At 37.7% G+C, this 25,553-nt stretch overlaps 2 protein-coding genes across 8 annotated transcripts in view; one reads left to right on the top strand and one right to left on the bottom strand.

Annotated features, from left to right (window-relative positions):
- Positions 1-15,622, bottom strand: part of C2CD3 (C2 domain containing 3 centriole elongation regulator) — a 128,970-nt gene extending 113,348 nt beyond the window's left edge. For 6 of the 7 annotated variants that reach the window (XM_032640760.1, XM_032640763.1, XM_032640761.1 and 3 more), the window contains exons 1-5: positions 15,359-15,579; positions 12,477-12,746; positions 9,954-10,111; positions 3,756-3,979; positions 2,906-3,153 (exon numbers count right to left, since the gene is read on the bottom strand). In XM_032640760.1, the coding sequence (XP_032496651.1) occupies positions 2,906-3,153; positions 3,756-3,979; positions 9,954-10,111; positions 12,477-12,746; positions 15,359-15,413 (955 nt within the window). In that variant the 5' untranslated portion in view covers positions 15,414-15,579. Of the gene's footprint in view, positions 1-2,905; positions 3,154-3,755; positions 3,980-9,953; positions 10,112-10,784; positions 10,826-12,476; positions 12,747-15,358 lie in introns of all 7 variants that reach the window. The other variant, XM_032640766.1, reaches the window with a different exon arrangement.
- Positions 15,623-15,752: 130 nt separating this feature from the next.
- The window catches only part of PPME1 (protein phosphatase methylesterase 1), a 77,303-nt gene continuing 67,502 nt past the window's right edge, over positions 15,753-25,553 (top strand). The window contains exon 1 of the mRNA XM_032641270.1: positions 15,753-16,131. Coding sequence (XP_032497161.1) covers positions 16,031-16,131 — 101 coding nt within the window. The 5' untranslated portion in view covers positions 15,753-16,030. The remainder of the gene's footprint in view (positions 16,132-25,553) is intronic.

Below are 25,553 nucleotides of genomic sequence, written 5' to 3'. Positions count from 1 at the left end.
TCATTAATCATTAGAGAAATGCAAATCAAAACTACAATGAGATATCATCTCATACCGGTCAGAATGGCCATCATCAAAAAAATCTACAAACAATAAATGCTGGAGAGGGTGTGGAGAAAAGGGAACCCTCTTGCACTGTTGGTGGGATTGTAAATTGATACAGCCACTATGGAGAACAGTATAGAGGTTCCTTAAAAAACTAATAATAGAACTACCATACGACCCAGCAATCCCACTACTGGGCATATACCCTGAGAAAACCATAATTCAAAAAGAGTCATGTACCACAATGTTCACTGCAGCTCTATTTACAATAGCCAGGACATGGAATCAACCTAGTGTCCATCGACAGATTAATGGATAAAGAAGATGTGGCACATATACACAATGGAATATTACTCAGCCATAAAAAGAAACAAAATTGAGTTACCTGTAGTGAGGTGGATGGACATAGAGTCTGTCATACAGAGTGAAGGAAGTCAGAAAGAGAAAAACAAATACTATATGCTAACACATATATATGGAATCTAAAAAAAAAAGGTCATGAAGAACCTAGGGGCAAGACGGGAATAAAGACACAGACCTACTAGATAATGGACTTGAGGACACGGGGAGGGGGAAGGGTAAGCTGGCACAAAGTGAGAGAGTGGCATGGACATATATACACTACCAAATGTAAAATAGATAGCTAGTGGGAAGCAGCTGCATAGCACAGGGAGATCAGCTTGGTGCTTTGTGACCACCTAGAGGGGTGGGATAGGGAGGGTGGGAGGGAGGGAGACGCAAGAAGGAAGAGATATGGGGACATATGTATATGTATAACTGATTCACTTTGTTATAAAGCAGAAACTAACACACCACTGTAAAGCAATTATACTCCAATAAAGATTAAAAAAAAAGAACTCTAAGTCAAAAGCAAAGAAATAAAAAAAACTTATAAAAATAAAAAAAATTAAAAAAGAAAGACTTCCTTTGCCAACATACATGAAACAGCATTCTATCCTCTCTTCTTCCTTGCTTCATTTTTTTCCCATTGCCATTATTACCATCTAACACTACATAGTTACTTATTTATCTAATTTATCATTGGTATTCCTACTAGAATATAAGATCCGTAGGGGAGGATTTTGTGCCTTTTTAAAAAATAAATTTAAATTGCTATATTCTTAACACCTCGAAGACTGCCAGACATTTAGTAAGTGCTGAATAAATAACTGCTTAATGAGTGAACAAATATTTTATCAAAGTCTGCTGACCAGGTCTACACAAAATACTCCAGGTGTGAGAATGACAAGCGCTGAGTATAGTCAGGCAATTTTCTTTCTTGTTAATGTAGCCTAGGGTTGCATTAAAGTCTAAAATTAATATAGGGACTTTTCTGGTGGTGCAGTGGCTAAGAATCTGCCTGCCAATGCAGGGGACACGGGTTTGACTCCTGGTCCGGGAAGATCCCCCATGCCGTGGAGCAACTAAACCTGTGCACCACAACTACTGAGCCTGCACTCTAGAGCATGCCAGCCACAACTACTGAAGCCCATGCGCCTAGAGCCCGTGCTCCGCAACAAAAGAAGCCACTGCAATGAGAAGACTGCGCATCACAATGAAGAGCAGCCCCTGCTCACCACGACTAGAGAAAGCCCACGCGCAACAGCGAAGACCCAATGCATGCAAAAACAAAAAAGTAAAAAAATAAATAAAAAAATAAACATACCATAATCAGAGTATATTTTTTAAACTAGGGGATCATAGACATTTTAGTTGAAAAAATATTAACACAATGTCTTTCTTCATTAAAAAAAAATCCTTAAGAATGTAAATTTTGTATCCATGTAGTTTTTTTTTGTCTTTAAACTAGAATTTATTGGTATACAAAACTCCATTTCATAGATAAAGTGGCACATCTTTGCAGCTTCTATTGCACCAAGTATTGAAGATTAAAAACACACAAAAAGAAACATTTGGTTTTGAAAACACTGCAAATAGCCAAGTACAGTACTTTGGTAAATAAAAATAAAATGGTTCAGAGTAACACAATCTGAGGAAAGAAACATCCTGGAGGAAATGAAGTATGGACATCAGACAATGGTCGCATTACCCCTGTCCAGCTCCACAGATAAGGCAAGACTTGCTTAGTCTATGGATCATGACCCAACAGAGGTCCAAGTAGTTTTAATTTAAAAGACTTTTCTACTAACGCTGCAGATATTCTACTTTGGAAATCTTACTTGTGAGGATGAAGACAAATTTATGTCATGATCTTGATGTCACAGAGATATATGGTTGACCATTACAGTGTAACATAAGGTACCAAAATTGCTTTTCATATAATACCACTACCTAAAATGAGGTAATACAACCTCTTTCCTATTTCCTTTTTAAATTTCAGTGTAAGCCCTTACACAGGTAAACCAACTCCTTTCTACTTCTGTTTGGCTGTCAGTCATATTTAATACCCAGGCGTAAGATCAGCAGTTTCTGTGCACTGAATGTTCCCACTGAAAACAACAGTTTTCAGAATATGAAACAAGTTTAGTACTAGTCTCTGCACAATGGTATAAGTAAATTCTGATGATGAGATAAAAATCTTATTTGCTTTGAATTATCTCGAAAAAAATCAGGACTAATATTTTTCTATGATAAAGGCTTTCCTCCCATACCCAGGTTCACTTTAAATGGTTCCTTCCCTCAAGTTAAAATTATAAGTGCCCAGTAATTATTTAGAAGAAACTCAGTGGTTTAATAGAGCTGCTCTTAAATGGTTAGAAATTCAGGACTCTAGTAAGATATTCACTTGTATTTGGCTATTTAGTTCAAACAGAAGTCTTGGTTCTCTTTGTAGGTTGCCTAATGAGCAGAGTAATCCCAATAAATATAGCTTAGTCTCAGTTCACAAATATATACATACCTAAAAGAAGGTCCTTGGTAGGAGGGTTGTTTGAAGAAAGAATGCATGAGTCACTGTGACTCTTGGCAACTGTCTTAATTTGAGGCCGCAATTCAGAACTGTTGAGAAGGGACATCTGCTTCTGTGGGGCTTTGCCTTTCAGAGTCATAGACCCTAAACTCTGTCCTGAATTAAGATGGTGCTGTAGTCCAAAGAAAGAGTCCTTTATTGTATCAGAGTTCTCTGCAAAGTACAAGTGGTCCTTTCCCCTGTTTTAAAATAAAGGAGAACTTCAGCAGTATATTATCCATTATGGTAACATTCTACTTTGTCAGAGAAAGAAAGTGGATCAGTGGTGTATAGCAGTGTAGCTCAGGCTTTGTAAATATGTTTTTCATTTCCCAAATTAAATAAATAATAGATGTTTTACCTATCATTGTATGGTTTGGCTAAAGTGACACAATGAAATAAAGAGCTCAGTGCTGAGCCTGACACAAAGCAAACGTCTGATAATTATTTAAAATCAAAATCTGTTTCTCTTACTTCATTCCATTTCACAAAACACTGCCTTTTCCCTCTTTCCCTTCATGTACACCTATCATGGCATCTCTATGTGACTTAGACATACTTACTTATCTGTATGTTGGCCTCCTCACTAGATTGTGAGCAATGTTCAAAAATAGGAATTGTGTCTTATCAATTTCTATGCCTAGCACCTGGTACTGGACCAGAAACATAGTGAGTACTTAATACTTATTTGCTGAATGAATGACTACCTTTAACCTTCTACACAACCACAAATGAAAGACCGAAATTATGAGTACACTGGGAGTTAGCAGACAGTCTGACTGGTATTAGGTGTGGTAATTACCTTGGAGTGGTTGACCTGCTGCTGTTGGCTGCTAACTCTTTTCCATCAATTTTGGTGGTAGGGATCCTCTGAGGCCTTGATGGAACCAGAAACTGAGTATCGCCTGCTTCAGTATATTCTCTGAATCCTTGTTCAGATAAAAGCACATTTTCTGTCACATCAGTGGTAGGAAGAGGACTGTAGCTGTCATAAGTTTCTGACAAAGGCTCCAGGGCAAGTGAGACCTGAAAAGGACATGTAATGTATCAGAAGTCTTTTTTTTTTTTTATAGCATTGATTAATTTTAAGACTCTCTAATATAAATTAATTGGCCCCGTTCCTTATAGGATCTAGTTCAAATTCCTGCCTACCTCAGAAGCCTCATCTCTCACTGTGTTCCTCTCCTCCATCTCTCTCTCCTGGATATACCAATTACTCAGAATTTTCTAAATGTACCTTATATTTCATTCCCTTATGCCTTCATGTGCAAATTTCCTCCAGCATTACTTCCTCTGTGAAAACTTCTTTGTGTCCAGGCAGAGATGTTATGGCCACTCCATTTTTCATGTTTCTACTTACTTTGTATCTATCTATTAATATAACCACTATTTATTGAACACTTCACAATAGGCCAGAAAGTGTGCTATGTTCCCCACACAGAGAAGCTGATGTGATGATATAACTGTCAGGAAAGTATATTATCCTAATTTGAAGATTAAAAAAAAAAAGCAGAGGCTTAAAGGAGGTATTTGTACTTCCAGTTTATTTGTTATCCTGATAAGATTATAAATTCCTAGAAGGTATGAACTGTCTTATTCATTTTTCTGTACACTAATCAGTGTAAGTATACACTTAGTGTACAAGTATGCATAATAATGACTAATGGCCTGAAAAATAAAAGAATGACATAGCACCTGTTGCATCCTTATTGCTAGCTATTTAAGAAAAATAAGGCCCTAGTTCTATGCTGGGGATGAGGCAGGGTGAAGAGGGAGGAACATTAAGATGAAAAGTAATTACTTGAAATTTCCTTTATCGCCCAACTCCTCTGAATTCAGGCACTCTACTAAAATGCTTTCCAGGTCTCTGAAAAGCCCAATGGAGAAAAGCCTAATGTAGGAATAAAAAATAAAACAGAGCCTAAAGCAAAACTTTAGAGAAGAAATTGAAGAATGTACTCCAAAAGAAAAGAAGTGCAGTGTGGAAAGTTCAGTTACAATGACACAGACAGCAGAAGGAATTGTTCAAGTAGCCAAAGAGTGTCACATAATGATGAATGGCCTAAGACAAAAATGAAAGATTGCAGTTAAATATTTTAAGAAGTCTCTGGGAAGGTCAATGGAATAATTTATGTGGAGAAACTGCCAAGGCATAGACTCAATAAACACACTTGAGTCTTGATGAGGAGAATTTTGTTCATGAACTAGGTAGCATAAAGTCCTTTAAATCTATTCATCATTAAGATTTTCTACAAAGACAAATGACCGGAATGCAGTGGGATAAATACTTTGTGCAGCCACTGCTATAAGAGGATCACATAAAATCCTGGCTGCCCAAATATAAGTGTCAGAAAATCGTCCCTTGCCATTCATCACTTGCCAAAAGACTGCCACTTTATTCTAGAAACAAAGGAGACACTGAGAATAAAGGCTGCGTCCCTGGCCTTAACAATAACCTGCTGGCTGGCCAGAGTTTTGCTTTATCCCTAAGCAAATCTGAACTAGTCTCAAAACAACTCAAAGGCCTTTACTACCAGTGAGAAAGAAAAAGAAAGTCCAGTTACCCGCCACACCCACCTTACAATCAAAATATAGGTGCTGGCCTAACTCCTGTGTTCAATTAACAAATATTTGTTGATACTAGTTCAGTGCCAGGCTCTGTGCTACCTGCCTGGGGCAAAGAGATGAATAAAACATGGAACCTGACCCAAAGGATCAGAGTATCTTTTAGGGGAATTTAAAAAGAAGTAATTTTAATATAAAATGGGGAGTTCTGGGATTATCTACTACATTTATAACATCTGATATTGGAGAGAACATATTAGTATGTCTATTTTTCAGACTTATTCTAGTCAATATAACATTTTAAAAGATTTCAAAATTATTTAACAGTGATTAAGAAAACAGATTTTATGTAAAAATTTGAATTTCTGGCTTCTCTTGAAAAATCAGAAGATCCAGCAATGCTGGGTTTCCATCCCATTGTGGCAAAAATTAGCTGGAGTAGTCTAGTGGCTTTAGTCAGGGTATGTGCTCCAGTTTGCAAAGTCCCCAGCCATGTCCCAACAAGAGGTAGGGGGACAACTTCTGTTTATCATCACATTTGATCTGCTACATTAAAAAAAAAAATTATTTAACACAGTAAAATGGACATTTTTGTAAATATACACTTCTATGAATTGTAATCTATGTTTAGATTCATGTAACCACCACCATAATTAAGATATGGAACACTTCCATCACCCCCCAAAAACTCCCTTTGTAGTCATGCCCTCTTCTCACCTCTAACCTCTAGCAACGGTTGAATTTGATAAAATTCAATACTCATTTATGATCAAATCTCTCAGAAAACTTGAACTTTCTCAATGATAAAGGGCATCTATGAGAAACCTACATCTAATACCATATTTAATAGTGAAAAGACCAAATGCTTTCCTCCCAAGAACAAGAACAAGGCAAGGATATCTGCCTGGTTTCATCCAAGGCAAATGGATGAAAATTGTGTAACAGAACACAACTCTGCAAAAGGAAATTATTGATACACAAAGCAATATGGATGAATCTCTAAACCTGGCTTCTTTCCGTTATTCTATTAATATTTCTTTTTTTTCCTATTAACATTTCTTAACCTAGTTGACGAGCCAATGGGTGTTCACTGTATGGTTATTTTTATATCTTATACATCTAAGATATTCTTTTGCATATCTATCTCTATTTAATAAAAACAAAAAAATTAAATGAAATAAAACATGTAGTAGGCATGCATATAATAAGTGTTGCTAATGGGAATTCCCTGGCGGTCGAGTGGTTAGGACCCCGTGCTCTCACTGCCAAGGGCCTGGGGTTCCATCCCTGGTCGGGGAACTAAGATCCCACAAGCAATGCGGTGTGGCCAAAAAAATAAATGTTGCTAAAATAGTTATCAGCATGAATTCCTTCCATGTTATCCATCTCAAAATGTTTCTCCTCTTTCCCTCCTTGTTATAATTCCTCCATTCCAAAGTTTACCACTATCATTTGTGTTCTTAATAGAAATTCATTCCCATCTAATTCTCTCCAAGACCTTACTTGCTCAATTATCCTCTTTTATTTTCAATATCTTTCTTCACTTGCTTTTCTCTTGGCCTACAAAACAAATCAGGTCTCCTATACTCTAAAAACAGCTCAGCAAACTCATTCTGTAAAGGGGCAGAGGGTAAATAATTTAGGCTCTATTGCACATTCTTCTTTTTTAAAATGACCCTTTAAACATATAAAAACCATTTTTAGTTAGAAGGCCAGATTTAGTCCACTGGGCAAAGTTTGCCAACTCCTCTTCTAAAGTAGCAACAAACTTCTCGATTCTGCTGCCCACTATCAATACTTTCCTCTCCAATTCAAGAAAATTTGGCATGTTCCTGTCATGTGCCTAAGTACCATGTTAAGTGCTTCCATATATTTTTCATATCATTTAATCCCTACAACAATGCCGTACAGTAAAAGTTATTGTCTTCATTTTATAAAATAGGATACTGAAGCTCAGAGAGTACAAATGAACACCAGAAATGTTTTCATAACCAGTTTTTCCATGTCCAAGTCTTGTGCTATTTCCATTAGGTCACACTACATCTCCCTCTCTTTGCTGCCATTTATGTGGGAAACAGAGAGAAATCTCTGTTATTTCTACTTCTTCACTGTAATTACTACTTATTTACTTATTCCATAATCTTTCAAAATCTTACCTCTGTCTCCAAGGCTCTATTAAAACAATTCTCTAAAGAACCCAATGACATTTAAATAAAAAACATACAAGTATTATTTTATCAACTGACATTTAAATAAGGGAGGAAAAAAGATGCACCACCTTAGAAAACAGTCCAGTAGTTCCTCAAGGTTAAACATACTTACCATATGACCACAATTCTACACCTACAAAAAACTTGTATGCAAATGTTCATAGCAGCATTATTCATAAAAGTCAGAAAGTGGAAACAAACCAAATGTCCATCAACTGAAGAATGGATAAACAACATGTGCTATAATATATCCATACAATGGAATATTATTTAGCTATAATAAGGAATAAAGTACTGGTTCATGCTACATGGATGAACCTTGAAAACACTATGCCAAGTGAAAGAAGCCAGATACAAAAGGTCACATATTATATTACATCATTTATTTGAAATGTCCAGAATAGGCAATATATAGAGACAGAAGGTAGATTAGTGGTTGCCAGGGGGTGGGGAAAGGTAAAAAGGGGAATGACTACTAATGGGTATAGTGTTTCTTCTTGGGGTGATAAAATGCTCTGGAATTAGATAATCGTGATGGTTGTACAATCTTGTGAATACACTAAAAACTACTGAACTGTATACTTTAAAAGGGTGAATTTTATGGCATATGAATTATATCTCATTTTTTTATATAGGGAAAAAACCTACCTAGAATTCTACACTCCAACTGTTTCTATTTTCCCTTGTTTTTTCTTCCCCAGTCATTAATCATATGCATATATGTGGGTATAATTTTAATTCTCTTTTGTCATCAATTCAAAATAATTTTCCATGTTGCTACACAATCATAACTATATAATTTTATCTTTTATGGAAACAAAATATTCCACTAATAGATGATTTAAATATCATTGAATAAACTGTTTTCATTTTTTCAATATTAAAAGTACATTTCCATAAACCAGTCCAAAGCATATAACTTTCCTCTTTTATGGTATTTCCTTAATATAAGACCCCAGGGGTAGAATTATTGAGGTAAATGATATATGATAATTATTATGGCTCTTGAAACATAATGCCAAACTGTTTTTGCAGGTCTGATGCAAATCTGTACCATTATCAGAAAAGGAGGAGTAAACCAGTCCCATTTTACCATGAAGTTACCACCATTAGGTGTCACTATCTTTCAATATATTATAAATAAAAATATGATAAATATAATATAGAAAATGTTCAGTTCTTTTACTTAGTTAAATCTATTTCTGAACTTTATTCTCTTCCTTTGACAATTATGTGCTTGTGGTTTTATAATAGGTTCTTACATCTGGTAATGTTATATGTTCTTTCCTCATCTTTTTTGAACTGTTTTCTTAAATACCTGCTTAAATTTCTATACATATTTTAGAATACATTTGACAAGATATAAATTTCTCAAGGATTTGAATATTCAGAATTCTCTAGGAAGAACTCCCAGAGGCTCCCTCAGAAAGAGACCCTTCTATGTTCTTTCCCACCATCCGGTACATATCTATAGTATATGTGTATCAATATCACACTGCGTTCTACTTGTTACTCTCTTCTATTTCCTCCTACCTGACTTTGGAAAACTAACTGAAAGGCCCATCTCTTATCTTTGTATCTTAAGTTAGTGGCACATAACAGCATATCAAAAAAATGTAGGCTGAATGAATCAATGAATGAACAATCAACAACTGGTTATGCACTTCTAATACTGAAAAAATGAAAACAGTTTATTCAACAATATTAAAATCGTAGTCTGTTGACTCATTTAAGATACCACTTAAATGAGTCAAACAAGCCATTACTGCTTGGCACTGTGTTAGGAGCTGTGGGAAAGACAAAGAAAGTAGAAAACACTGTCCTCTCTCCCACGGAATCTAGAAACTAAAAGGAAGGGAAATTAAAGGGAAACTACAAATACAAAATTTTGGAGACTATGTAGGATTATAACTGAACAATGATTATGTAATTCATGTTATTCTAAACTTAATAAAGAGTACATTTATTAATAAATAAAGAGAAGAATGAGTGCAGTAGGAGCTGCGAAGGTCTCTTGGAACTTGAGATGGGCAGCAAAGAACTAAGAGGATATGGATAAGTAGGAAATAAGTACATGACAGTCTGGGTAAAAACATGAACAAAAGCACGAAGTGTGAATTTGCATGGTATGTGGGAGTCACGTACCTACCCATTCTACAAACAGACTCAACTATCTGTGCCCCCAAAGTTTTATTCTATGTAGCAGAGAATTATACTATTTTTACCTGGAGTTCTCCAAGTTTCTTAGATGTTGGTGAAACAATGGTAAAAAATCCATTGATGTGATGGGTTGGAGAAAGCTGGGCTAGTCCACTGATCTGAACTCTACCAACCAGAAGATGTTCAAGTTTGGTGATTACTTCCAGCACCAGCACAGCCATATCTAATCAGAAACAATTACAACATAGGCAGACATTTTTCATGTACGTTTTTTTAGAAGTGGGAAGAGGAATATACATTACAAAATTTTTTTACTTAAAAAAGTCATTTTATTTTCAAATAAACTATGCACTAACCATATCATTCAGGGGGTGGGGAAGAGTAAACCCAAGATCAAAAGAACAACAAAGTTTTAGAGAAGAGCAATGACAAATACCTCGAATGGAGAAAAAAATTACATAAAAATATTTAGAATATCAAGTATTTGATAAGGAAAATACCTTTGAGAGAGTATATATATATTTTTAACATATTTGGCAAGGACTCAGACTTTAGTTTTGAAATAAAAAAGCAACAATAAAAAAATTCTCAGTTTTTAAATTCTCACCATTTCTAGTTTTGAACTGCACAAAGGGCTTCTCTTGTATAGATGCATGGGTTGGTTCCTGCCTCTCAGGAGTATTTTACTGCTTATTTCTCAATAATATCTGGAACACTGAAAGGCTGAGAGCACTTAGAACTAAAGGGAATGGAAATAAACTCCTTAACTGTATTCGTCAATTGGTTGCTTAGACTTAACATCTTCATGGTCCTAATTTACAGCAGGAGAAATAAAATGCATGCATATGCAATCTGAGATTATTTCAGGACAGTGTAACTTCTGAACATTTTCTTACCAAAGTTGAGAAAGTGGTTCATTTTCACCCTTTGTTCAATGCTGTAGTGAAAAGAGTATTGGATTTACAATTAGAAGATTTGTGATTGTGTTGTGGCTCCAACATTCACAAACTACTTCTGTGTAAGCCACAGCTGTCTATAAAATAGGCATCATAATACCTATATCATGGCTCTGTGAGGAATGGGAGTATTGCAAGTAAAAGACATAGCACAGTATCCTCTTATATGGCAGCTGCTTAATGCTTGTTGTATGACTTTAGGCAACTTACTTAACATATCACCATCCCTGTCTAACCTAATCATGCAAGTTCTCTGAAAATTCTATGAGCTAATAGGTATAAAAGTGCTTTGCAGACTATAAAATAACGTGCATATACAGAATAAGGGAAATGTACCAACATTTGTTGGTTATTTACTAACAGCCAGGCTCACCCATGTCTCATTTCTTTTCTTTTCTTTCCTTTTTTTTTTGGGGGGGTACGCAGGCCTCTCAGTGTTGTGGCCTCTCCCGTTGCGGAGCACAGGCTCCGGACGCGCAGGCTCAGCGGCCATGGCTCACGGGCCTAGCCGCTCCGTGGCATGTGGGATCTTCCCGGACTGGGGCACGAACCCATGTCCCCTGCATCAGCAGGCAGACTCTCAACTACTGTGCCACCAGGGAAGCCCTCATTTATTTTCTTAATGAAATATCTATGTGTATCTTTTAAAAGTTCTTATCACTTTCTACCTACTATTGTAACTAAACTTCTTTGTGCATTTAGTGAGAATTAGACACCATTCTGATTAAATTTTTTGATTCATTTTTGTAATCTCCACAGTGTCTAGCACAACGTCTAGCACATGCTAAGTGTTCAATACATATTTTTTGAATAACTGAATTTTTTTTCTTTATATTTTGATGTCTTCAAAATTTTCTTCTTGAAAGAATGCAAACTTAAGGACAAGTTAATCTTTAATTCACCTCTGGCTCTCCGGTATTCTTAGGCCAACAATATTTACATGATAAATGCTTAATTTTTACTGACTTGAACTGAATTGATTTGATAAGTCTACCATCCAAAATGTGTTTACATGAAAACTTGATCTGAATAGAGAAATAACACAGTACATTTAGAATGCTTCCCTTTAATAGAAATGAAGAAATTTTAGCTCCTGGTTCCAGTAGAGGGATCCTCCCTTCTCTGAAAACCTGTACTATTAACTCACTAAATCACTCATTGGCATTTAGCATGTATTATCTTGTATTATATAAATTTTATATCTATACCATCTTTCCTTGAGCATAATGTAAGTGCCAGAGTAGAGACTACAGTTATTCCTTAAAGAAGCATGGTGTGGTGACAAGTGCATGAGTTTTGGTGTCAGAGAGAAGTGGGTTCAAATCCTAGTTTGGCCATTTGTCAACTATGTAACCTTATAGAGGATTCATTTTATTTCTCTGAACCTCAGTTTCATTGTCTATAAAACAGAGAAAATATCTATCTTGCAAGGTTATTAAGGATTAGAAATAATATGTATCAACTGGTAGCACATAGTATACTCTCAATAATGGTGGCTATTATAAAATCTCTTTGACTCCTCAATAATTAACAATGCCATAGATAATAAGTACACGATAATACCCATTGTTAACAACATAATCACATGCTTCTTATTAGGCCTACAGGTGAAATGATAAGACAAAAACATACCTGTTAGATAAGAGGTAAATTGCTTTGGACCACAGCGAATAGCATAACGTGTAGTTGTTCTCACAGCTTTTGGTTCGGTCTGCAATGCATCCCTGGGACAAAAGAGTGTTCCTTCTGATGTTTCTCCCCACCATCTCACTCGAACAAGTACACAAGCAGGAGGCTTTGTAATCTTCCATATGACTTTATTAACAGTAAGTTTCAGAAAGCAGCGTAGCTGGCCTTCAACCAGGGGTGGTAGGCTTGTAGATGGAGAAATGTCACTTAAACCTGTGGAGGAATCCAAGAATACTAAGTCAAAATTTAGTCTAAATACAGAAAACACATAATCTGCTTTTTGAATGAAAACACACAAACATTTTCATCTCTACAGAGAGAAGGCTTATTCTATTTATTCTATTTTTTTGCGGTATGTGGGCCTCTCACTGTTGTGGCCTCTCCCGTTGCAGAGCACAGGCTCCGGACATGCAGGCTCAGTAGTTGTGGCGGACGGGCTTAGTTGCTCCATGGCATGTGGGATCTTCCCAGACCGGGGCACAAACCCGCGTCCCCTGCATCGGCAGGCAGACTCTCAACCACTGCGCCACCAGGGAAGCCCTCTATTTATTCTAATACATGAGAAGTAACTAGCAAACCAGACCATAGAATAACCTATCTGGTCACTTAAGCCACCCTGACAACTAGTTAGTATTCAGGATTTGATTCAGGTTATTTTAAGTAAAGAACATACCAACTTAAGACATGCTAATACAAACTCCTCTTTAACTGAAAGATATTAAATGAAAAATACAAATACAATGATAACAGTATACAGGTTTAAAAAAATCTATGAAGTAGTTGAAATTTTTCTTCCAAGTACCGTTGTTCTGATTATTTCAATGTCCACAGTTTTTAAGATATGTTATCTTTACCTAATTCTCTTACTTTAAAAGCATCACTAAACATAAAACAGCAACAACTGTCAATCAGTCCTCAAATGAAGTCTACACTTTACAACTCAGCACTTCAAGAAAGACCACCTTAAACTGTCTTTTCTTCCTGCCGATACCACACAATGAGGACAGAAACTATCATCTTCAGATTATGCCATTATCTTTTAGCACAGTGCTGGGTTCATAATATTTTTGGCTTTTAGACAGATAATAAAATGTAAATGAGGCAATTCATCATGGCTTTCTATAAAGCTTTCCTTTAATGACCCTGATCGTCTTCTATTCACGGTATCTTCTAACCATGACTTAGAGGAGATTTAAGAAGCCATTCCAATATTACACACACCTTTCTATTCCTCTCACTTTTCCCTGGGGAGTGGTCATGCCTCACAAGAAAAAAATATACTGGAGTCTATCAGATCAGGAATTTATATAACTAATTATTTGGATTTCTAAAGTGAACAGCCTCTCTGCTTTCTTTAGTGAAGAAAAGACCCACCATAATCTTTATGGATAACTAGTTTCAATATAAAAATTATACACAGGTGTGTACATGAGTATTACTGTATATGCATGTGGTATAATGAGGACATTCTAACGTTATTTCTATTTTGATTTTCCTCCTATCAACCAAATATGCTCGACTGGTTTGACATAGGCAGCACAAGCACTGAACACTTCCACACTTCTGTTTCATATCCTCCCTTCATTCCTGGAAGGAAAGGCATTGCCTCAAAACTGCCTTAGTTATCTTTAAACAGTTTGGATAAGGTTTATTCCCAGACTGCAACTTTAGTCCTCAATCCAATGGCCTAATGCACTATCACTACTCCTAATACCTCTTTGCCTATACTATAAAATGCAGTCACCCAGTCTTTTTGTTTTGTTTTGAGGCAGCCCTGTAGAGATTCCATTTCATTTCATGATCTGCCCTGGGTTCCCAGGGTGACTGTTCTTGCTGCAGCTCACATTTCCCTGGTCTCTTCATAAGCTTGCTTCTTTTTGAGCACACTAACCTGATGAGGTCCTCTTGCTACACACTCTTCCATCACCTCAAATCCTTCACAGTAAACCCCCCCCCACTTCAACCCTACCACACTGTCACTCCCCAGTCTTTCTTCCTCTCTCCTCCACAACTATCTTTTCCCTACTCCCACCTGTAGCCCTTCATGATTTACGACTGTCTCACGCTTCAGTCATTCAATTAACATTTACTAAATCCTGCTTCGTGTTAGTTCTTGGGGATTCAGTAATGTGTAAAACGTGATCCTTGCCTATTAGGATTATTGACATACTCTCCAACTTATTTTTCTTCCAGTTCTATGTGAACCTGCAAAGCTATACCTCTCCCCTCCCGTCCCCACACATCTAACTTTTATCAAAAACACCCCTAAGTCATAGGGATTTAAAGTACAGCACAGTGACTATAGTTAATGATAGTGTACTGTATATTTGAAAGTTGCTGAAGAGTAGATCTTAAAAGTTCTTTTCACAAGAATAAAAAAATATTTGTAACTATGTATGGTGATGGATGCTAATTTTACGTGGTAATCATTTCGAAATATACACAAACATTATGTTGTACACCTGAAACTAACATAATGTTATATGTCAATTATACCTCAATTTTTAAAAAGTAAAAACAAAACAAAACATTCCTACAATTTTTTTGTTCCCTTCCTCTGTAAGGGTTCCCTTTTAGCCTTCACTTCGTCCCATTTATTCACCCGCTTTGCCCCCTACTCCAGCCCCTATATCCTTTCCATTCGCGGGAGGGCCAATTGCCCTTTTAACCTTCTGATTCCCTGGTTATTCTCCCTCCTCAATCCCCCTTTTTTTTTTTTTTTCTTTTAACAGGCTGCTGTGGGAGGTCTCCCTAGAATGCTTCGCGGCCTGCTCCCCCAACTCCGCCCAACTACGCTTTCCTCAACCTTTGGTCGCTCACATTACCTCTCTTCTTGCGGCTACCGCCGCCCCCAGGCCCCGGGGCTTTCCGTTGTTTCATGACGACCCCCAGCTCTTCTTCACCAACCCAACTCCGGCCCCAGCACCTAAGCCGTACCCTCCCGCCATCCCCTCCCACGGCGCTGGCGTTCCCCGGCAACCGGCGCCGCTGGGCAGCTTGGGAGGCAGGAAGAAAGCGGCTCTTCCTTTAACAACCTCTAGGAAGCCATGAGAAAGGAAGGCGCCAAGACTCCTTCCCGCCAATAGACTACAACACCCAGGTTGCTTTGCTACACTACCTCTGCGGGGTTGGACGCTGTCGCCTCCAGCTGCGCAAGCGCAAAGCGATAAGCCCGTTGAGGACTCCATTGCCCAGGGTGCATTGCCTTCAGTAACGCTTCTCTTTCCGGCGAGGGTCGTCTAGTTCTCCGCTTGGGGTCTGGGGGATCAGAGACTCCGTTACCCAGCTCCCTTTGTGGAGGCTGGTGCGCACTTCCGGTGGAAGCGCTGGGGCGAGGGGGTGGAGTTTACGGAGCCGGTGGGCGGTGCTGCTGGTAGCTGGGTGCTATCCAAAGGCGACGGGGCGTCGCTAGGGGAGCGAGCTGTGTGACCGGTTGGGCCGCACTTAGCGTGGGACGAAGCTTCGGCTACTGTTCGACTGCCTGCGGCCTCCCCTTCATGTCGGCCCTCGAGAAGACCATGCACCTTGGCCGCCTGCCCCCTCGCCCTCCTCTACCCGGCAGCGGGAGCAGTCAGAGCGGAGCCAAGATGCGAATGGGGTACGTAACCCGTACCCCTTCTCCCTAGAGGCCAGGCCTCGGCCATTGGAGAATGGTGTCTCTGGGCGTTTAGAACGGCACGTCAATGGAGCCTAAGGATAGGAGAGAATGTTGGCGGCGGCCTGGAGACGTTTAGATGAAGTAGAAGGCAGATCTGGGGACTAGGGGAGGCGCCAAGTCAATGGAAATTGGAGGATAAATAGTATTGGAGGGAGAAGGGAATGAGGCAAAGATTGAGGAAGCTGAGAGGATAGTTTAAGACATGTAGGAGGCACCTCCAGAAGAAGGGGTGGAGGAGGTTTGAGAAAAGGGAGAAGAGCGGTGACAAAGGTGGAGGGGAAATCTGCCAGGGATGGTTGAGGGAAATGGGAAACGATGGAAAGAAAAGTTGAGGGGAATTAGGAGAAGAACTTGGAAAAGATTTGGGAGGAGAAAATCTTTATCTAGTTTCTCAGAGAACTAGATAATAGAAAACAGCTGGGGGAAACAGAGAACACCTGAGGCAGGGTTGGAGCGGAAAAGACAACCAGGGCGCAGAAGGTTCTAGAGAGAGTTCCTAGGGGTGTAAGAGGCAGATTCTGGGAGTGAGGGAGTGACTTAGAGATTAAGTCTCTTAAGGGGTACTGAGAAAGTGTGGAGAACAGGCCTAAGGAAAGATGGAGAACACAGCCAAGAAGACAGTTAGGGGTGATAGGAATGTGCTGAGAAGTGAGGGTAGGGAATAAGGGGAGGAGTGCGGAGGGAGAGGGCTGAGGGGCTTAAAGAGTAACCATGGGCTCCAGAGATTGAGAAATGACTAGGAATAGGGTCTAGTGAATGGCGTGCTGCAGAGGTAAGGCCTGGGAAGCTTAAAGACGAAGATTTGGGAAATTGATTTTTGCTGGGCAAATAGGTTTGGCAGAAGCTATGTACTGATCTGATAAGATTCAATTAATGAAACACTGAGAGGAGCCACTTAAAATGTTTTGAGGGAAACCATCGTTTACTGGAATGGGAGGAGCTGTGTTGGCTTTTGGAATTTAGGTTGCTGAATGGCTTGGGCCAGGTTGGGGGATGCTAAGGTGTAGGAGAGAGAGTGTAATGAGCTGAACCTGGGAGAAGTAGAAGGCAGAGGTAATTGAACAGGCAGTTGGTTTTGAGGGGTATTTGTAATATCAGGTAGGATTCTGGAGACTAGTGACTGAAAAGAGAAAAGGGGTAGGAAAAGTACTTAGGTATGTGGTAGTCAGGAGTGTGTGTTTGGGATTCTAGAGATGGGTTGGTAGACATTCTTGGAATAAGGACTAGAGAAGAAAAACCTTAGGTTCTGAAGATTAATATGTACAAAAACTGATCGAAAAGGAGATTTAGATGGGAGATACAATACTGTGAAAGCATGTCCTAGGAATGAAGAGAAAGGAGAATCCTGTAAATTAAAACAGTGGAGTAGAGGGGTGGTGAGAATGGTTGGAAAAACTGGGGAAGGAAACTAAGAATTGAAGTGGAAACCTGACTATGAGACACAGTAGAAAACTGAGAAAACCTTGACAAGTGAAGATAGGTCGATGGATGCACAATACAAAGAGGTGGTAGAAGCCTACATGTAAGGTAAAATGAAGATCGTTTTGGCTTTGGAAGACAAAGGTAGGACTGTAACATGATTAAGGAGGATCTGGAAGCTGATCCATAGGAGATTATTTGAGAAAATTAACCTGGACTATAAAATTAATGTAACGTTTATTGTTGATATGTATCTTAGTTGCTACCTTTCTTAAACTAAACTTTGATCTTTCAGTATTCCAGCACTCTTCTCTAAAATATATATTAAAATACTAGCTTTTTAATAACCATATATCCTTCAGATAAGTTAGAGCTTAGCTTCTCACTTTATCAAAAGTTCTCTGAAGATGAAGAACTGAAGAAAAATACTAAGAAAAAGTAAAATCAACTGATTAGATTATTAGTAACTTAACCTCTTTAAATAGATGCTTTGGTCCTCCTAATTTAGGTTAACTACTTATCCTGGAAGATAAAGTTCTTTAGAAAAATGCTTCTTTATAGTACTGTGAAGAGAGGAGCATATATTGGTGAATTTTATGTGGTCCTCAGGTAGCTTATTTTCCTGTATTTTTATTTCCTACTTCCTTATTGGAACATAGGCATGCCTCATGTAAGCCTAATATTAATGATAATGTAGACTGTCTCCTCTTCTAGAATCATAAAGCTGGAAGAGAGTCTCTGAGACCTATTGTGTTTTTTGGATTCATAGTTGTTATCATTGGCAATACTTAATTTGAGTTGTGTGTCTTATTCCTTTGCAAATACTCTAGGATTCAGTCTTCCTTTTTCCTCAGTCACTCTTGGTTTATGAAGTCTCACGTCTACCAATTTCAAATCATCCTACTTTATTTCTAACTTCTTCTCACTTGCTTTTTTTTTTATTCTTTCCATCTTTTCCACTCCCCAGTCCATCTCTTACTCTCAGGTTGGACCTGTTCCTTACATGACTTACTCTTTCACCTATTTTTCATATTCTCTTGCCTTCAGTTTCAGTAAACCTTATTTAGATACGTTTGCATACTCAGGGTGGTTTTGAGTTTTTGGTTTTTCCTGAGTTTCCATAGTTTTGTTTTTCCAAATGGATTTAGTAATTCCAGAGTATTGCTGGATAAAGCAATAATAACAATTACTTTTTTTTTCTTTTTTTTTTTTTAAGTGAGTACTATGTGCCAGGCATTGTGATAGTAGCTTTATGTATGTTATTTCTCAGGTAAGGCCTGAAATCCTGGTTTTATTGTTCCTTGATAGATGCCAGTAGATGATACCCAAAACAGTGGTTTTGAACTTTTTAATTAAAGATTTTGGAGCTCTGATTTTAGAGCCCTACTTGCAACTGGTATTAGTCTGTTAGGGTTGCCATAACAAAAATACCATATTTTTTTTCTTAAGAGTTCTAGAGGCTGACCAAGATCAAGGCACCAGCAGATTCCGTGTCTGATGAGGACCACTTCTTAGTTCATAGATGGCAGTCTTCTCACTGTGTCCTTACATGTGGGAAGGAAGAAGAGAGCTCTGTGGGGTCTCTTTTATAAGGCTACTAATCATATTTATGAAGGCTACACCCTCGTGACCTTATCACCTCCCAAAGGCTCCACCTTCAAATACTGTAGAGGTTATTGGAGATTAGGATTTAAAGTGAATTTTGGGGGGCACAGAATTTCAGTCTATAACACCTGGTATGCTTGAGGGTGTTTTTATTTTATTTATATATATATATTTTAATTTAATTTAATTTATTTTTTTATACAACAGGTTCTTATTAGTCATCAATTTTATAAACATCAGTGTATACATGTCAATCCTAATCGCCCAATTCATCATACCACTATCCCCACCCGCCTCTGGCTTTCCCTCCTTGATTTCCATACGTTTGTTCTCTACATCTGTGTCTCAACTTCTGCCCTGCAAACGGTTCATCTGTACCATTTTTCTAGGTTCCACATAAATGCGTTAATATACGATATTTGTTTTTCTCTTTCTGACTTACTTCACTCTGTATGACAATCTCTAGATCCATCCACGTCTCAGCAAATGGCCCAATTTCGTTCCTTTTTATGGCTGAGTAATATTCCATTGTATATATGTACCACATCTTCTTTATCCATTCATCTGTTGATGGGCATTTAGGTTGCTTCCATGACCTGGCTATGGTAAATAGTGCTGCAGTGAACATTGGGGTGCATGTGTCTTTTTGAATTACGGTTTTCTCTGGGTATATGCCCAGTAGTGGGATTGCTGGATCATATGGTAATTCTATTTTTAGTTTTCTAAGGAACCTCCATACTGTTCTCCATAGTGGCTGTATCAATTTACATTCCCACCAACAGTGCAAGAGGGTTCCCTTTTCTCCACACCCTCTCCAGCATTTGTTGTTTGTAGATTTTCTGATGATGCCCATTCTAACTGGTATGAGGTGATACCTCGTTGTAGTTTTGATTTGCATTTCTCTAATAATTAGTTATGTTGAGCAGCTTTTCATGTGCTTCTTGGCCATCTGTATGTCTTCTTTGGAGAAATGTCTATTTAGGTCTTCTGCCCGGTTTTGGATTGGGTTGTTTGTTTCTTTAATATTGAGCTGCATGAGCTGTTTATATATTTTGGAGATTAATCCTTTGTCCATTGACTCGTTTGCAAATATTTTCTCCCATTCTGTGGGTTGTCTTTTCGTCTTGTTTATGGTTTCCTTTGCTGTGCAAAAGCTTTGAAGTTTCATTAGGTCCCATTTGTATATTTTTGTTGAGGGTGTTTTTAAAATCACTACTTTAGTACATTCCATTACCATTTGAGAGACTATAAGTTATTAAAATCATTTGACCATTTTTCAACGTGTTTTTGGTTCATGAATAGTACTCTGTTTCTATAATTATCTCTTACATTTTTATAGTGCTTTAGCTGACATATATTAGTGCTTTTTTGTATTATTCCATGAGGTAAGTTAGGGCAAGGGTTAATATTTTCTTTTAATGAGGAAACTCAAATGTTCATTGACTTGCCTAGGATCACAGAATCATGAAGTGGCAGAAACAGGACTTCAGAAACCCATACTTTAGATTTGTAGTCCGTTGTTCTTGTTATTCCTTGGTGCAAAGAGACTGGTGTTTGAAGTGATAATGATCTGAGTTTGAAGGTTAGCTTGAGTATTTATTTTAGTTAAGTCATTTAACCTCTCATAGTCTGTTTCTTGTCTCTAAAACTGGGATACTTCTGCTTACCTTAGAGGGCTGTGAGAATGAGATAATATGTGAAAAGCAGTTATGCCTCCTGACACATAAGCTCTTAAGGAATGATAACTAGTAAATTATTATATGTTGAGAACAATGAGAAAGGCTCATTCTTTATGAAGTAGAAGCACTCCTTTCAGTATCTTATAATGTCAACTCTTTCCCCTCAAGCTGTGTATTTATTCATATCTGATCAGATAGTTTTTCATTCAACTTCTTAAGTTTATTACGGATATCAGGCCTCTTAGGAAGGCTTTAAGGGGCTGTTCACACAGATGGAGAAATAAAGGGCAAAGTGGAGTGATTTGCTCAAGGTCACATATTAAGTTACTAAAAGAATGAAATCTTCGTGTATCTGTTTACATTGATTATCAATTTCAAAAAAATTAAGTTATAGGGCTTCCCTGGTGGTGCAGTGGTTGAGAGTCCATCTGCCGATGCAGGGGACACAGGTTCGTGCCCCGGTCCGGGAAGATCCCACATGCTGTGGAGCGGCTGGGCCCGTGAGCCATGGCCGCTGAGCCTGCGTGTCCGGAACCTGTGCTCTGCAATGGGAGAGGCCACAACAGTGAGAGGCCCGCGTAACACACACACACACACAAATTAAGTTATAATTCACATACCATAGAATTCACCCTTTCAGAGTATACAGTTCAGTGATTTCTAGTATGTTCAAGGTTGTACAATCATCAGCACTAATTCCAGAACATTTTCATCATCCCGTAAGGAAACTACTTACCTGTTAGCAGTTACTCCCCCTTCCCCCAGCCCCTGGCAGCCATTGATCTATTTTCTGTCTCCATGGATTTGCCTATTCTGGAGATATGTAAATAAAACCATATAGTATGTGGCCTTTTGTGACTGGCTTCTTTCACTTAGCATAATGTTTTCAAGTTTCATCTATGTTTTAGCATATATAAGTACTTCATTCATTTTTTTTTTTTTTTTTTGGCTGAATTCCATTGTATAGGTATACCACAGTTTAATCATTTATCAGTTGCTGGACACTTGGGTTGTTTCCAGTGTTTTTCTCTTATGAATAATGCTGCTGTGAATGTTCACATGCAGAGCTCTATGTGGAAATAATGTTTCCATTTCCTTGGATAATTACCTAAGAAAGGAATTGCTGGGCCATATGGTAAATTATGTTTAACTTTTTAAGAAACTGCCAAATTGTTTTCTGGAGTGGCTCTTTGAAGCTTTTTATGTATCAGGGATATTTTTTTCCTTATAAGTGTTAAAAATATTTTTCCAAGTTGCCTTTTTACTTTGCTTATGATATTTTTTGCTGTGTAAAAAAGTTGTTTTTAAATTTTAATGTACTCAGATCTATCTAGCAAAATCCATTGCTTCTGGATTTTGGATTGCAGAAAGACATTTCCTTCTCCCAGCTTGTAAAACGATTCATATATTATTTTCCTTAGGACCTGTATGCTTTCTTTTCTTGCATCCATCTTGTTTATCTTGATGTGCAAAGTGAGGAACAGATCTAATTTTATCTTTATCCATATGCTATCCAGTTGTTGTAACACAATTTATTAAAAAGTCCTTTTCCCATTATGTGAATTTCTCGTCTATAAAAATTAGTCCTTTTCCCCACTAGTTAAAATGACATTTTTATCATACACCAAATTTCTACATAGATTTGGGTCTGTTTATGAATTTTCTTTCCTTTTCCCTCGGCCTATTTATTTATGTGCCATCACTATGCTTTAAATTGGAGAGGCATTATTATGTTTTAGTAAATGGTAGAGGTAGCTTCCCCTTCATTCTTTTTCAGGGTTTTCCTGGCTCCTCTTACTTGTTTATTCTTACAGATAAACTTTCTAATCAGCTAGACTAGTGCCTAATAGTGTTTTTTTGGGCATTATATTAAATATGTAAATTAACTTAGATTAAACATTTTTATGATGTTGAGTCTTCCCTGAAGAAATATGTTTTTCAATTTGTATAAATCCCTTTTGAAGGAAAACTATTTCAGATCCCAAGTACTAACGTGTTATATTTATTGTTCTACATTATATTATGTAATGTAAACATAATGTTTAACATTGTATTTAATGTTACTTAAATATGTACAAAATAAAACTAGGGATAAATTCCTGTGTATAAGAGTAAATTCCATAATTCTCTTATATAATTATAAAACTCAATAGGTTTACTATTTAAATACAACTAAACCTACAAAATTCCTCAAATTCAGATTAACAATATTACATTAATGTGAAATAATCTAATTTTCTGTTAATAGCTTGTGATTTAAATGGAAATATTATTTATTGAAATAAGTAATATTTTTTATAAATAAGAAGTTCAGAGTTGATTCAGTTATTCATCTGTATTAATCATGACCCAGGCTTTTTGTATCCTTTCTTTTTCCATCCTTAGAAATGTTGGCTTTTCCTCCTCTTGCTTGTCACCTTATGGTTGCAGGATGGCTGCTGCAACTCCACTTGCACCTTACCTTTATTCTGTCTTTCTAGATAAAAAGGAAGGAACAAGGGCAAAGACCTTTTCCTAACTTAGCTTGTCCCTGTTTTTTTTTCCCTAGAATGGGAAACTCCGCAGCAGGTTTTTCCCTTAAATCTCTTGGTCCAGAACTGGTTCACATGTACATCCTAAAACCAATCACTGGCAGTAGGGAATGGGATTACTATGACTGGTTTAGACCAATTCTGATTTATTCCTTTGGGCTGGAGGAAAGATAACAAATGATCTCTACTAGCTACCGAAACAATTTGGAATTCTGTTAGGGAATACAGAGTGGTGGGAAGTGGGAAAGGAGTGTCTGGAGAAGAGAGTAAACAGCATCTGTTCGGAGTCCTGACATTAACAAGTGGGGGAGACTAATCTGACTTCAAATTCCCTACTGTTTTCATTGCTGCACAGGTATAGGAAGTGATTTCTTTCTTTCCTTCCCCCCACCATTTCCTCTTTATGCCAGGTTTGAGCCGCTTGACCTGAGCACTTCTGAGTGAATGTCCGTTCTTCCATTTTGCTAGACTTACTGCCAGCAAATCTTTTTCTCCAAAATTGGGTAATTGGAATTTTTTTTAACCTAATGAGCCTTTCTTGTCATGTTACTTGATGTCAGATTTGAGGAAACGCCTCTGGTTAGTTAGGAAAAACTTTCCTTCATGATGTGAAATAGTTTCTTGTAGAGAAAAAAGTTTTAAGTAATAGCACTATTAAGAGGATGGTCCACTTATTTACCACACTTAGTACTTCAAATACAGTATTGACAACCAGTCCCAAGCACATACTACCAATATAGTTGACGCTTGAACAACAGGGAGTTAGGGGTGCCCACTCTCCCCACAGTAGAAAATCCAGGTATAACTTACAGTTGACCCTCCATATACCATGGTTCAATGTCGGATTCAACCAACCTCCAATTGTGCTGTATTTACCATTACAATTGTGTGGTATTTACTATTGAAAAAAATCCTTGTATAAATGGACCCATGCAGTTCATACTGTGTTGTTGAAGAGTCAAGTGTACTACACTACTACAATTGACGATTGGTTGAATTCATGTGTTTGAAATCTTGAATACAGAGGGCCCACGGATATGGAGGGCCAACTGTAAGTTATGCACAGATTTTCAATTGTTCAGAGGGTCTCACATACACACCCTCTACTCCTCCTCCCATGTTGTTCAAGGGTCAACTCTATATTTTGAAGATTGAATAAGAGATTAAGTTGAAAATTCTGGTCATTCCAAACCATAGCAGAAGGCTGGAGTTGTTTACCATGAGTCCTTTTCCACCATGCCTCTGTGTGTGTCCTTTGCCATGGACTTTTTCCAGGTGTAAGTGGGAATCCTATCTGCCACTAATAAGCCATGTGGCTTGGTCAAGTTTTCCTCTTCCTCTTTCCTCTTCCAGAAAGAACTCTGAGGTGTAGTAGAAAGAACTCTTTGGCACCAGACATGCTTGAGTTTAAATCCAAGCTCCAGTGCTATGGGAAGTGGCTCTGGGCAATGTATCTTATGTTTCTGAGCCTGTATTTCTCATTTTTAAAGAGAATATTTTTCTTGCAGGATTCAAAGTCCTACTTGATACATAATAGACAGTTAATTATTCCCTTCCATAAAGTAAGATTTGGGTTAGATGATCTCCAATAGCATGATCCAGTATGTAGTTTTAGAATCTAAGTCTGCTGCTTTAATAAGATGCCCTTATCAACAGTAATGAACATACCAAACTATCATGACCTCAGATAGCCATTTGGTTGCCTTCTTTCCATTCTTTCCATCCTCTTCAGTGTTGCTAATGAGGACTTTTTTGTTTTTAATCAGTGGTGCCTTGATTTAAATAGCTGGCTGCAATTAAACTTCATTATTTTGTCTCCACTACAAGACTCCTAAACTGGAGAATTTGTGACATCAGTGACTAGGACTGCTACTGTGCAGCTCATGACTCATTAATAACTCTCCTGTCAGACTTAAGCAGCTTAGTAGATGTTGAAGTATATTATGTCTTTGGATTTGAGACATTCACTTAAAAACATACAACTTATATTTCCTATTCTTTGTTCTCTAAGTAGGCAGGGAAAATTTTTCTTCCCTCCTTTCATCCTTCCCCTCCCTTATTTCCTTAGCAGTTGATATATAGCAGTCATATAATTTTGTTGGTTTTGGTTATTATCGCCTAGTAGGCA

The sequence above is a fragment of the Phocoena sinus genome, chromosome 8 (genome assembly GCF_008692025.1).
Source record: "Phocoena sinus isolate mPhoSin1 chromosome 8, mPhoSin1.pri, whole genome shotgun sequence".
Classification (NCBI taxonomy): domain Eukaryota; kingdom Metazoa; phylum Chordata; class Mammalia; order Artiodactyla; family Phocoenidae; genus Phocoena; species Phocoena sinus.
Note: the sequence above shows the minus strand (reverse complement) of the source record. Positions and strands in the feature narration are given on the sequence as shown.